This window comes from Bufo gargarizans, chromosome 8 (assembly GCF_014858855.1).
Source record: "Bufo gargarizans isolate SCDJY-AF-19 chromosome 8, ASM1485885v1, whole genome shotgun sequence".
NCBI classification, from domain to species: domain Eukaryota; kingdom Metazoa; phylum Chordata; class Amphibia; order Anura; family Bufonidae; genus Bufo; species Bufo gargarizans.
In genome coordinates this window covers 49,140,085-49,153,519 of record NC_058087.1, presented here as the reverse complement: position 1 = coordinate 49,153,519, position 13,435 = coordinate 49,140,085, and the positions used below count along the sequence as shown (strand labels likewise).

The 13,435-nt window shown below is 44.1% G+C and overlaps 1 protein-coding gene across 7 annotated transcripts in view; it reads right to left on the bottom strand.

Moving 5' to 3' along the window:
- Positions 1 to 7,827: 7,827 nt before the first annotated feature.
- Positions 7,828 to 13,435, bottom strand: part of LOC122944480 (UDP-glucuronosyltransferase 1A1-like) — a 103,970-nt gene continuing 98,362 nt past the window's right edge. For all 7 annotated transcript variants that reach the window (XM_044302797.1, XM_044302799.1, XM_044302796.1 and 4 more), the window contains exons 3-5: positions 10,916 to 11,003; positions 9,507 to 9,726; positions 7,828 to 8,300 (exon numbers count right to left, since the gene is read on the bottom strand). In XM_044302797.1, the coding sequence (XP_044158732.1) occupies positions 8,009 to 8,300; positions 9,507 to 9,726; positions 10,916 to 11,003 (600 nt within the window). In that variant the 3' untranslated portion in view covers positions 7,828 to 8,008. The remainder of the gene's footprint in view (positions 8,301 to 9,506; positions 9,727 to 10,915; positions 11,004 to 13,435) is intronic.

The following is a 13,435-nucleotide window of genomic DNA, read 5'->3' as shown; positions in this document are numbered from 1 at the left end:
AACTTATTTTCCATAGAGATGAGCACACGTTTTAATAGATGTGTAACATGCTTTCACCAATTTACGCCCCAACCTTCCCCCCCCCCCCCCTCTTTGGATGTGTCTCCTTTCACCTTTACTCCTTCTCTTTTAATTCATTATTTTTTCCCATTTAGTGCACTCCCAATTTCCCCAGTGTTCCTTTTAGATCCCTGTAGCTGTTTTTGTATTACTGGATTGTGTAAAGCTTCCCTTGTGCCAGCATGACCTCAGGCTTTAGAATTGCACAGTTGGCATCACCTTAGACCCTATGAGGTTAGGCTGCGCTCACAGTTGCGTTGGGAATCCAGCAGGCTATTCCCTTAGCTTGTTCCGATATAAATGCGGGCTGTCGGGTGGGCAAAAAACACTGTATGCAGCGGTATTTGACTGAAACCCGGCATATATGCCAGAGATCGGTCGGATCACCTGATCCCATTAGTCAATGGGGATCTGGAAGTACACAGTTGTGTCCGGGTGAACTTCGGTCGCCTGATCCGCAGCTGGACCATGCTACCAGAATTCAAATGTAACTGTGAACTGGCTTTAGAGCAATAGAGCACACCGATTAGGTTGTCACAACACAATGGGAGGAGCGCATTAAGGTTTTATACAAGTATCCTGTTGTATTGGAGCTGCACGTTTTGGAACAAGTGCCATTTTACAAAAAAAAACAACATTTTGGCTTTTTACACCATTCACGCCACTCTTAAACTGGTATAAAGGCCTGGTTTAGTATGTTAATTAGTTTTTAGACAGATTTATCATTGCAACTTTTTTTGAGACTTTTCCAAAGCCACCCCCCATTCTAGTATGCTACATTTTGAAAAAGTAAAATTTTTATTTTCTACAGAGTTTAAAGATGCACCACATTTATTGAAAGTTGTGCAACTTTTGATAAATTTTGTGCACTATTCACCAACTCCAAGTCAATTCAAAACTGACCAGAAAAAGTCTTATCTTTATTTATCTTATGCACTTATATAGCGCTACTATGTTCTGCAGCGCTTTACAGACATTAGCATCCGGCTGTCCCCAATGGGGCTCACAATAAGGATATTGATAGATTTCCCTCTGACTAGATAAACCAATGTTCAGAGCAGCTTTCACCCCCTTCAGGTATTTCAAAGGTCTGAGCGAAGTTTTGGAAAATTTCAATTCAGCTGCTTCACCGAATTGTAAAAAAAAAAAAATCTGGGTGCAATGAAGGTGAGCGGTGATTGCGCCGATGCCCCTTATTGTACCCCTCAGATGCAGCGTTCATAGCGGATTGCAGCATCTGATAGGAATAATACAGTGTAAAATTAAAATAAAAAAATAAATACTTGCCTGATCCATTTGCTCGCAATGAGCCGGCTGCTGTTATCTTGCTTGAAGGTCTGGTGCGAAATCGCTGCACAGGGGATTTGGGATGAGATCTTCAAGGAAGATGGCGGCGACCGGCCCATTGCGAGCAAATTGATCTGGTATTATTTTATTTATTTTTTTACACTTTCAGATTGAATCGCTTTCGCTACCACTAAGCACAGGGAAGTTCAGCTTCGAGGTGAATCGAATTTATCCAGAAATTTGGATCGAAGACCACTTTGTGGATTTCAATTCGCTCATCACTAGTTATACACAACGCTTCCCTGGCAGCTTATACCATCTGGTGGCTGGACCTATACAACTGCTGTGAGTCAGTTGTAGTACCTGATTTATTCCAAATCCTTTGCTAAATTACCATTGCAAACCTAAAAGCTACCTGTATTTTACATTACAGTCCTGTAGAAATCTGGATCTCAACTTGTTTGATTTTTAAAGAATGAGCTCTTGACAGCAGTGCAAACTCTGCACGTGGCATAGCTAGGGCCAGCCATCAGTAAGCAAGGCTAGGTGCGGGAGGAAGAGAATGCACTTAGTGGGGGAAAGCTTGATGACAAAATTCACTTTACTGAACTTCTTTATCCTGAAGAAGAGCGAGCGTGTTGATTCTTCTCATGGCGTAACCCCACTTGGAATAGCACCATTGAATGGGCGTAATGATCACGCTGCAGCATATGCTGACACTCTAGTTTCTGCCATGGGTCCTCTTGGAAGTACATGTGTGAATGTTCCCTAAGAACTGCCTGGACTTGTGAATGATGTCCTGTGTATAGCTATACTAACAATATGGATATTTTGTTCTATTATGCTACACAGATTATTTTGCTTAAAGAGGTTTCCAGGGATCCATAATTGCTCACCTCCACGATGCTCTGCTGCTGTTAACGATGGCTCAGGCAAGATGACTGCCCCCATAATCATGTTATAATAAAATGTTTGGGAAACAGACTAAACCAAATCTACTATCAGAAAATAAAAACAAGATGTCACTCTTTGGTTTTAACCCTTTCCCTTTTAACTAAAGATTTCCTCTTGGTGAGCAGGCAAAACTTTCATATGAGGGCTGTACGCTTATCTAGTTTCACCACTAGGTGGCTCACTTGGTCCATGTTGTAGTATTTTGTGTTTTTTCTAGTTTGGCTTTTTTTTGTAGAGCTCTGAAAAAAGCAGAAATGGATCCTACAAGGGGAGGTATAAATTAAAGCTTTGAGTCCTAGTTTTATCAAAATAGTGTTAGCTGAGCTTCAGGTGTCCCTCCTTTTTAGTTTTCCATAATACAAAAACTGTTAGTCCATCTATTTTCATGACCATATTTCAATATATAAATCCATATGCAGCATGATAACCATAATCTCCATAGATGTCAGTGGAGCTTCATCTGTAAGGCCTCATGCACATGATCAGATCAGTTTTTGTGGTCCACAAAACATCAATACCGGCGCACCCAAAATTTTCCCTTCCACAGGTCCCTCAGCACGTTACAAATGCCTATTTTTGCCTGCAAAAAGAACAAAGATAGGACATGTTCTATTCTTTTTTGCAGGGCCATGGAACGGACATATGGATGAAAGGGTCCGCACCCGATGCGCAAAAAATAGACCTGAAAATACTATTTGGAAACATGGTTTGTCTTGGCTAGATCTATTTTAGGTGATTTTCCTTTTGGACATACATAACCTCCTTCAGGGATACCCTGTGGCTACAAGTATTAATGTAAATAGAGCAATCGTGTCCATGAATTCCACTGTTAGGATATGCATCACAACAAACTTATCAAACCTCCTGTCTGCCCCTATGTGATGCACTACTTTGTATAATTGCACTGGTTGATAGTGTCCATGTTAGGCCTCATGCACACGACCGTTGTGTGCATCCGTGGCCGTTGTACCATTTTCTGGGTTTTTTTCGCGGACCCATTGACTTTCTGGGTCTGTGGAAAAATAGGAAAATGCACCGTTTTGCAGTCGCATCCGTGATCAGTGTTTCCTGTCCGTCAAAAAAATATGACCTGTCCTATTTTTTTGACGGACAACGGTTCACAGACCCATTCAAGTCAATGGGTCCGTGAAAAAACACGGATGCACACAAGATTGGCATCCGTGGCCGTAGGTTACTTTCATACAGACTGATCCAAAGATCCGTCTGCATAAAAGCTTTTTCAGAGCTGAGTTTTCACTTTGTGAAAACTCAGATCCGACAGTATATTCTAACACAGAGGTGTTCCCATAGTGATGGGGACGCTTCTAGTTAGAATATACTACGAACTGTGTACATGACTGCCCCCTGCTGCCTGGCAGCATCCGATCTCTTACAGGGGGCTGTGATCCGTACAATTAACCCCTCAGGTGCCGCACCTGAAGGGCTTAATTGTGCGTATCATAGCCCCCTGTAAGAGATCCGGGGCTGCCAGGCAGCAGGGGGCAAACCCCCCCCCCCTCCCCAGTTTCAATTTCATTGGTGGCCAGTGCGGCCCCCCCCCCCCCCTCCCTCCCTCTCTTGTATGTATTTATATCATTGGTGACGGTGTGCGGCCCCCCCTCCCTCCCTCTATTGTATTTATATCATTGGTGACGGTGTGCGGCCCCCCCTCCCTCCCTCTATTGTATTTATATCATTGGTGGCAGTGTGCGGCCCCCCTCCCTCCCTCTATTGTATTTATATCATTGGTGACAGTGTGCGGCCCCCCTCCCTCTACTGTATTAATATTATTGTTGGTGGCCAGTGTGTCTGGTTGCCATGGTTACTTAGCAATATTAGAAGCATCATATTTACCTGCTGGCTGCTGCGCTGTCTGTGACTGGCCGCCGGGAGCTCCTCCTACTGGTAAGTGACAGATCATTAAGCAATGCGCCGCACAGACCTGTCACTTACCAGTAGGAGGAGCTCCCGGCCGGTCACAGACAGCGCAGCAGCCAGCAGGTAAGTATGATGCTACTAATATTGCTAAGTAACCATGGCAACCAGGACTGCAGTAGCGTCCTGGTTGCTATGGTTACCGATCGGAGCCCCAACGATTAAACTAGGACTCCGATCGGAACTCTCCGCTGCCACCAATGATCCGGGGGGGGAGAGGGGAGAGGGGAGGCCGCACACTGTGCCACCAATGATTATAAATACAATAGAGGGAGGGGGGGGCCGCACACTGTGCCACCAATGATTATAAATACAATAGAGGGAGGGGGGGCCGCACACTGTGCCACAAATGATTATAAATACAATAGAGGGAGGGGGGGCCGCACACTGTGCCACCAATGATATAAATACAATAGGGGGAGGGAGGGGGGCCGCACACTGTCACCAATGATATAAATACAATAGAGGGAGGGGGGGCCGCACTGGCCACCAATGATATAAATACAATAGAGGGGGCCCGCACTGGCCACCAATGATATTCAAACTGGGGAGAGAGGGGGGGTCTGCCCCCTGCTGCTGCCTGGCAGCCCCGATCTCTTGCAGGGGGATATGATACGCACAATTAAGCCCTTCAGGCGTGGCACCTGAGGGGTTAATTGTGCTGATCACGGCCCCCTGTAAGAGATCGGGTGCTGCCAGGCAGCAGGGGGCAGTCATGTACACAGTTCGTAGTATATTCTAACTAGAAGCGTCCCCATCACCATGAATTACAATGCAAGTCAATGGGGACGGATCCGTTTGACGTTGACACAATATGGTGCCATTTCAAACGGATCCGTCCCCATTGACTTTCAATGTAAAGTCTAGAGTCCCTTTTATACCATCTGATCGGAGTTTTCTTCAATCCGATGGTATATTTTAACTTTAAGCGTCCCCATCACCATATGTGGCCTCCCATCTCTCTCTCCTCTTCCCCCCCCCCCCCTTCCCCCATCATCATTGGTGGCAGCGGAGTTCCGATCGGAGTCCCAGTTTAATCGTACAATAGTAAAAGGTTCATACTTACCTGGGAGCTGCGATGTCTGTGTCCGGCCGGGAGCTCCTCCAACTGGTAAGTGACAGGTCTGTGCGGTGCATTGCTGTCACTTACCAGTAGGTGGAGCTCCCGGCCGGACACAGACATTGCAGCTCCCAGGTAAGTATGAATCTTTTACTATTGTACTATTGCTAAGTAACCATGGCAACCAGGGCTGCAGTAGCGTCCTGGTTGTCATGGTTACCGATCGGAGCCCCAGCGATTAAACTGGGACTCCGATCGGAACTCCGCTGCCACCAATGATCGGGGGTGGGGGCGCACACTGTGCCACCAACGAATAATTATTACAATACAGGGAGGAAGGGGGGGCCGATGGGGCGCGCACACTGTGCCACCAATGAATTATTACAATACAGGGAGGAAGGGGGGGGCCCCGATGGGGGGTGCACACTGTGCCACCAATGAATTATTACAATGAAGGGGCGGGGCGGGGGGGGGGGGGCCCCCCCGCACTGGCGACCAATGATATTCAAACTGTGGAGGGGTCTGCCCCCTGCTGCCTGGCAGCCCTGATCTCTTACAGGGGGATATGATAGTACAATTAACCCCTTCAGGTGCCGCACCTGAAGGGGTTAATTGTGCTGATCACGGCCCCCGTAAGAGATCGGGTGCTGCCAGGCAGCAGGGGGCAGTCTTGTACACAGTTTGTAGTGTATTCTAACTAGAAGTGTCCCCATCACCATGGGAACGCCTCTGTGTTAGAATATACTGTTGGATATGAGTTTTCACGAAGTGAAAACTTAGATCTGAAAAAGCTTTTATGCAGACGGATCTTTGGATCCGTCTATATGAAAGTAACCTACGGCCACGGATGCCAATCTTGTGTGCATCTGTGTTCTTTCACAGACCCATTGACTTGAATGGGTCCGTGAACCGTTGTCTGTCAAAAAAATAGGACAGGTCTTATTTTGTGACGGACAGGATACACTGATCACGGTCTCGGCTGCAAAACGGTGCATTTTCTGATTTTTTTTTTCCACGGACCCATTGAAAGTCAATGGGTCCGCGAAACAAAAAAGGAAAACGGCACAATGGCCACGGATGCACACAACGGTTGTGTGCATTAGGCCTAAAGGTAACTTTTTTAAATTAACTGTAAGGCTGCTAGAAAGTTATGGGAAGGGTTAAAAAGGTGAAACTTTGACAGACTCCCTTTAAGTGGTGAAAATTATTAGTGCCCCCCCCCTCCCCATTTTTGACTGTGGTATCTTATGTGCTCCCCCTCCCCCCATATATTGTTTCTAGAGTCGCCACTGCAGCAGAGTGATCAGCGAAATACAACTTTACAGACGCTGCTGCGAGGTGGACAACAGCTCGGACACCACCACCTACCTAAACCAGTACTATGAAGCCTGTTTTACAGTGAACACCTAAATCCACAAGTGCTTGCTAGTGCCAACCAATTGCCATCCAACCAGCCGCCGTACCTCCTCATCTGGTGCCAGAAACTGCACTTTGTACTTAATACTGCTGGGTGTGCCACAAGTTATATTTTGCACTAAGGCTGGGTTCACACCTGAGCGTTTTACAGCGCGTTCCTACGCGCTGTAAAACGCTCAACAAGGAGAAACCAATGATTCCCTATGGGAATGGTTCACACTTGGGCGTTTTACAGCGCGTACGATCGCGCTGTAAAACGCCCGACGCTCCAAAAAGTACATGAGCGACTTTTGGGGTGTTTGTGGCCATAGGACACTGTAGTGAATCACACAAACGCGCGTCAAACGCGCGTTTACTATTACAAAAACGCGCATAAAAATGCGCGTCAAAAACGCGCGTAAAACGCGCGTTTGCGCAACGCTCAAGTGTGAACCCAGCCTTAGTTAGGCCACATGCATGCGACAGTTCTGTTTTTTGCGGTCCGCAAAACAGAAGCCGCCAGTGTGCCTTCTGCAATTAACAGAACGGGCGGCCCATTGTAGACATGCCTATTCTTGTCCACAAAACGGACAAGAATAGGACATGCTATATATATTTTTTTTTTTGCAAGGCCTTGGAATGGAGCAACGGATGCGGACAGCACATTGAGTGCTGTCCGCATCTTTTGCGGCCCCATTGAAGTGAATGGGTCCGCACCCGAACCGCAAAAACTGCGGCTCGAATGCGGACCTGAAAAACGGTCGTGTGCATGAGGCTTTAAAAAGAGACTGTTATGTTTGCTTCTGGCCTGATTCTTCAAACTACATTTTCACTGCACTGACTTATGTTCTTGGGATTACTTAGGGTCTCCGCCGTCTGTCCTCCCCCAGTGATCAAATATTTATCATCTATCCTGTGGACAGGGGGCAGGCGATAAAGGCTCCTTGGAGGATAAACCCTTTGAAGTAGACAGTCCATTGAAATGTCTTGCTCGGCTATTGTATATTGTATAGCAGGCTGCTGCAATGGATCACCACAGGGGCAAATCTACAAAAACTGTTTAATGTGAATATAGCCATATTAATGTTTTAAAGCTGAAATTTGTGACAGTCAGAAATGAAAGATTTTAAAGAGTTTCATTGAAGGACTGATCTTTAATTGCAGTGTTTAGAAGGCAAGTTGCACAGGTGTTTTCTCAGTCAATTTTGCAATAAAAGTATAAAAAAAATTGTTTTAAATTCACATTATTGGGTAGAAGCTAATTTCACAACATGGAATGAAACTGCAATAATTCTAGTAGTTTTACATAAGCACACGCTATTCTTTTTTGGATTTGGACTTCGGTCTAGACTTTCTGCCACAGCATCGTCTGCAGGTGTAGGCGCAGCATTTGAAGCTGATGAAGAACGTGGTGACCAGAACTGCAAGGAGGAAGGCGAAGACATCTAAGGAGTGGTACTGTATCCAGTTCAGATCATGAGCAGCTGGTCGCAGGTGGGGTGCACCTTTGTGTCTCATGACAAACTCTACCCAGTGGACTGCAAGGTCTAGAGGATGAATTGGTCTGTCCAGATGCAGAGCGGACAATCGCTGGACGTTCTCCTTGTAGCTAGGTTTGAAAAGAATTAGGGGGGAAAAAAAAGGAACAGGGTTACTAATGTGTTCAGATGTAACTTTGGAGTTTCTGTATTTGGATATGATTTTTCAGTCTAATTTTCTTTTTAAGTTTTAATAAAACTCAAAATGGGGGGGGGGGGGGTGTAAAACCTTTTATATCTCTGCCTAAGTTGTATTTATAGAGCGACAGTATTAGCATGGTAAATTGTACAAGCAAGGCAGGGTTCACATCACAGTTTCATTTTCCGTCCTGATCTGTTTGAACTGGAAAAAATAAAAATATAAATGGATCCTGTGTATCCGTTATGCACATTTGGCATCCGTTTCAGCAGATGTACTGCATGCTCCTGTCACTGATGCTCCAGTTTCAGCATCAAACTACCTTCTTCACCGCTTTTGGTTATATGTGACGTGCCAGCCAATCAACAGCTTTAGCTCATCACCCCTCCAGTCTAGTAGAGACCAGATGTGGAGGAGAAGGCAGCTTCATGCTGAAACCAGAGTACTGATGATATGTGTCTATTATTTATTTATTTATTTTATAACCCTGGCCATATGAGAAGAGCTTGCCGATCTTTGAGAACCCCTGTAAGAGTCGCACTAAATTTTTGGATGGTTTTTTGGCTTGTAAAAACACTGAAAATCATATGTACTTCTAACAAGCATTCTGAGCGTTTTTTGGTATATAAAAAAAAGGGGGCTCAATACCGGAAAAAAACACTTCAGTTTTGTCCCAATTCATTCTTAATAGAAAGCAATCCGTTAAGTATGCATCAGGATGTCTTCAGTTCAGTCCCTCTTGCAGCATGCGGCAGTATTTTCTCTGGCCAAAATTCCGGAACACTTTGCCTTATTGCCGGATTCAGCATTCATTTCCATTGAAATGTATTAAAGCTGGATCCAGTACCAAGTTTTCCGGAAAAACTGATCTGGTTTCCGAGTCTGCGCATGCGCAGACCTTTAATTCTGTGAAAAAGATAAATACCGGATTCGTTTTTTCCGGATGACACCGGAGAGACGGAACCGGTATTGCAATCAATTTGTCAGACGGATCCAGAAACAAATGATATCAGTTTCCATACGGATTTCCGGATCCGGCAGGCAGTTCCGGCAACGCTAGTGTGAAACTACCCTAATAGGATCACAAACTACCAGTTAAGGCTTAAATATCTTTTGAATGCTAATATTTTGCACTTACCTTGGCTTATTTATCACAGAGTCCAGAGCGTTAATAAGGTCTTCTGGTGTCATGTCCAAAACATTGAGTGTCACTCCAGCTCCTCGAGACTCCATTCTCTTAGCATTATCCATTTGGTCACCAAAGAGGGGTAACATAACCATGGGGACCGCATTGCAGATACCCTCGTAGATTCCATGTGACCCCGCATGGGTAATAAAGGCGCGGGCTTTTGGATGAGCTGGTAAAATATGAAAATAAATGGTCTGAAACGCTCTCATGCTGTTGTTTTTTTCCTACCCTATACCAAAGTAATTTATTAATGTTAAATCAAAGATAAACCAACTTTTTTTTGTTTTTAGGTTTCTGCGATCTTCAATCACAATGGGGTACATGGGCATTGTGACATGTTGGACCGGACAGAGGGGGCATCGTTATATTGTTAATCCTGGGATTAGTAAAAGGATCTGCTTCTTTTCCAGACATCATGCCACTCTTTTCCATAGGTTGTGTCTGGTACTGCGATTCATCCATATTCAAGTCAGTATGTCCTTTTATACTTATGTTAGAATTATTATTTCCTTATTCTAAAATATAAACTCACAATAGAACATAGACCTATGCTGAAGCCAAGACATAAAAAGGGGAGTGTTAAGCCCATCATATATAATTGAGGCATCATGCACACGACCGAATGTTTTAATGGCCAATAATAGGACTTGTTCTGTAGATACAGAAAGCACACGGATCATCCATAGAACATGTCCTATACTTGGCCGCAAAGTGAACACCATGGACCCATTGAAGTAAAAAAAAAAAACTGATGTAACACAGACAGCACCCATATTTTGTGGATATGCTTTCTGTGGACCGCAAAATACATATAGTCATGTGCATGAGGCCTTAAAGCGTATGCTTGAAAGGGCAGGCTACTAGACAAGGGAAGGGACATCGAAAAAGTCATGAAGCTGGAGGGCAGATGATTGAGGATAGTCAGGGATAACCTGCAAGGTCTAAGCATCTACATAAGATGTTTAAAGGTAACTATACACCATTAGATATCGTCTTAATCTAAACTGATGTGCACAGGGTGTCTTAACACTTCCTTGGCAGCAGATGTCAAAAGAACAAAGTGGTGGCACATGTTGGATTTCAATATGCCCCACTGTTGTGTTCTCATAGGAGTTAGGCTTCCACCAGATGCCTTATACTCCTGTGCCTTATGAGAATAAAAAGTAAAACAGAAACATTCAAGAATTTCCTTCTCTGTACATGAACCACAAGCCTATGTAAAACTTATTTATGGATACATGGTAGGAGTAGGCTATGCAAGTATCTTATGGTTTCTGTTTGATGTCTTCAAAGAAAAAACACTGCATTCTTTCATTTTACTCCTTGTTGCATATGTATCTAACCAGTGTAATACTCACCGAGCAGGTCATTTTGTGGCAGCCATTTCACCAGGTGGGTATTACTTCCCAGGTTTGAAGGCACTTTCCCTGTGTATCTCCATATAACCTAGAACACAACAATTATAGTTTGCCTTTATGTAGATACTGGAACAACAGGCACTGTCATACAGTATGAAACATCACGAAGCACCACATTTACCCCTAGAAGAAGAACTCTATAATATGGCTCTGCAATACTGTATGTTTGATCAGTGATAAGTGGTCCTTGACGGAGATGAACATTGCAATCACTGAAACATGAAACATAACATGGAATATATTATGCCCTTCACTCTAGAACTATGGCTTCAAAAATTCGCCCTGATGCACCCCTACAGTAGAAACTCCCAAAAGTGACCCAATTTTGGAAACTATGGGATAAGGTGACAGTTTTATGGGTACTATTTTGGAGTACATATGATTTTTAGTCGCTCTATATTACGTTTTTTTGTGAGGAAAGGTAACCCAAAAATGGCTGTTTTGGCACCGTTTATTTTAATTTATATTTTTTTAACATTTATCTGACAGGTTAGATCATGTGCTATTTTTATAGAGCAGGCTGTTACGGACACGATGATATCAAATATGTCTACTTTTTGTTTCAGTTTTATATAATAAAGCATTTTTGAAAATAAATTATGTTTTTGTGTCTCCATTTACTGAACACCATAATATAAATTTTTCCGCCGATCATCTTGTGCAGGGGCTCATTTTTTGCAGGAAGAGTTGAAATTTTTATTGGTCCCATTTTTGGGTACATATGATTTTTTTGATCATTCAATATTACACTTTATGGGGCAAGGTGACCAAAAAATTGGTTGTTTTGACATAGTTTTTATTTATTTTTACAGTGTTCACCTGAGGGGTTAGGTCATGTGATATTTTTATAGAGCAGGTCGCTAGGGACGCGGGAATACCTAATCTGTATACTTTTCTTATTTATTTAAGTTTTACACAATAATAAAACAATGTTTTAGTGTCTCCAAAGTCTGAGAGCCACAGCTTTTTTATTTTTTGGCTGATTGTCTTAGGTAGGATCTCATTTTTTGCAGAATGAGGTGACGGTTCGATTTGTACTATTTTGGGGGGCATACGCCCTTTTGATCACTTGGTGTTGCACTTTGTGCTGTTAGGTGACAAAAAATTGCTTTTTTTTTTTTATGGTGTTCACCTGAGGGGTTAGGTCATTGTGATATTTTAATAGAGCAGGTTGTTACAGACGCGGTGATACCTAATATGTCTACTCTTTTTTATTTATTTCACTTTAATACAATAATAGCATTTTTTAAACAAAATGTTAAATTTTTTATTAAACACTTTTTTTAACTTTTTTTTTAACTTTATTTCTGTCCCACTGGGACTTCAACTTTTGGGGGTCTGATCCCCTCTGCAATGCATTACAATACATCTGTATTGTAATTGTAACGCCCCAGAGTGGAATTACCACTCCTACGCCTTGCTTCTATCTGTTTATGCTAATATCACGTCATCTATGCATTTATTTCCAGGTCCTGTATAATGTGCATATCTATTTCTATGCAACGGTTTATGTTAACGTGTAATGTGCCTGTTTCACAAGCAGGTGGCAGCAAACATGGCAGAGTTACAGGTAGAATGGAACCTTCCATTCCATTCTAACCCCCCTCTGTGGATGAGTGGGCAAGTCTGACTTACTGCAGGAAGGGTGGGGACCAGTTAGAGGTCAGTCCTAGTGTACCCCAAGCTAGGTAAAGGTGTGCAGGGCCACGTCTCTTCGGGTCGTGCCCAAGCCAAGCCAGCCAGAGCACCCTAAGCTCAGCTGGACATGGAGGCCAAAGCTTGAAGCCCTAGAAGCTAGGAAGAAAGTTCCCCGGTATAACTTAAGAGACAGACTACAGAGAGAAGTTGCAGCATACAGCAAAAGCTGAGTGATTACAGTCAGCCTGTCAGTATAGCAGAGCCAGAGACCAACAGATGCAGCAGAGTTGGGTTTGCCTGCCAGAGTTTTAATGCCAAAGCCTGCTGGAACCAAGACAGTTTGAAGATTGTTTCTGATCAATGTTTACCAAAGTAAAGCTGCTATTCAACTTCATCACAAAGTCTGGACTCAATTATTTTTTCAAACCCCTCAACTATACCCCCCTATTTCCTGCTTCGGAGCCAATGCCTGGGCCCCAGTCGTATCCAGGTAGGAGCACCGTGACACAAACATTAAGGGATATTGTAGGCCACCCTATACCACTCGGCCATTCCTACCTGGGTACCAACCATACTATAGGGCCCTAGGGGGCAGCCCGTTGCATAATGCATTGCCTAATATTTACACTGAGTAATACACTAACAGGTTGCCTGGGAGACCCAGCCTGGGGCTGGATTTCGTCGGCCCCCATAGAAGGCAGGTCCCCATGCGTGCAAGGCATCCGGCTGCCTTGTCACCCATCGGGTCCACGCCACAGCAGCGCGGGGACCCAATGGGCGGTCTCACCTGCCGCAAACCCCCTTCCATGCCACGGTCAGCGC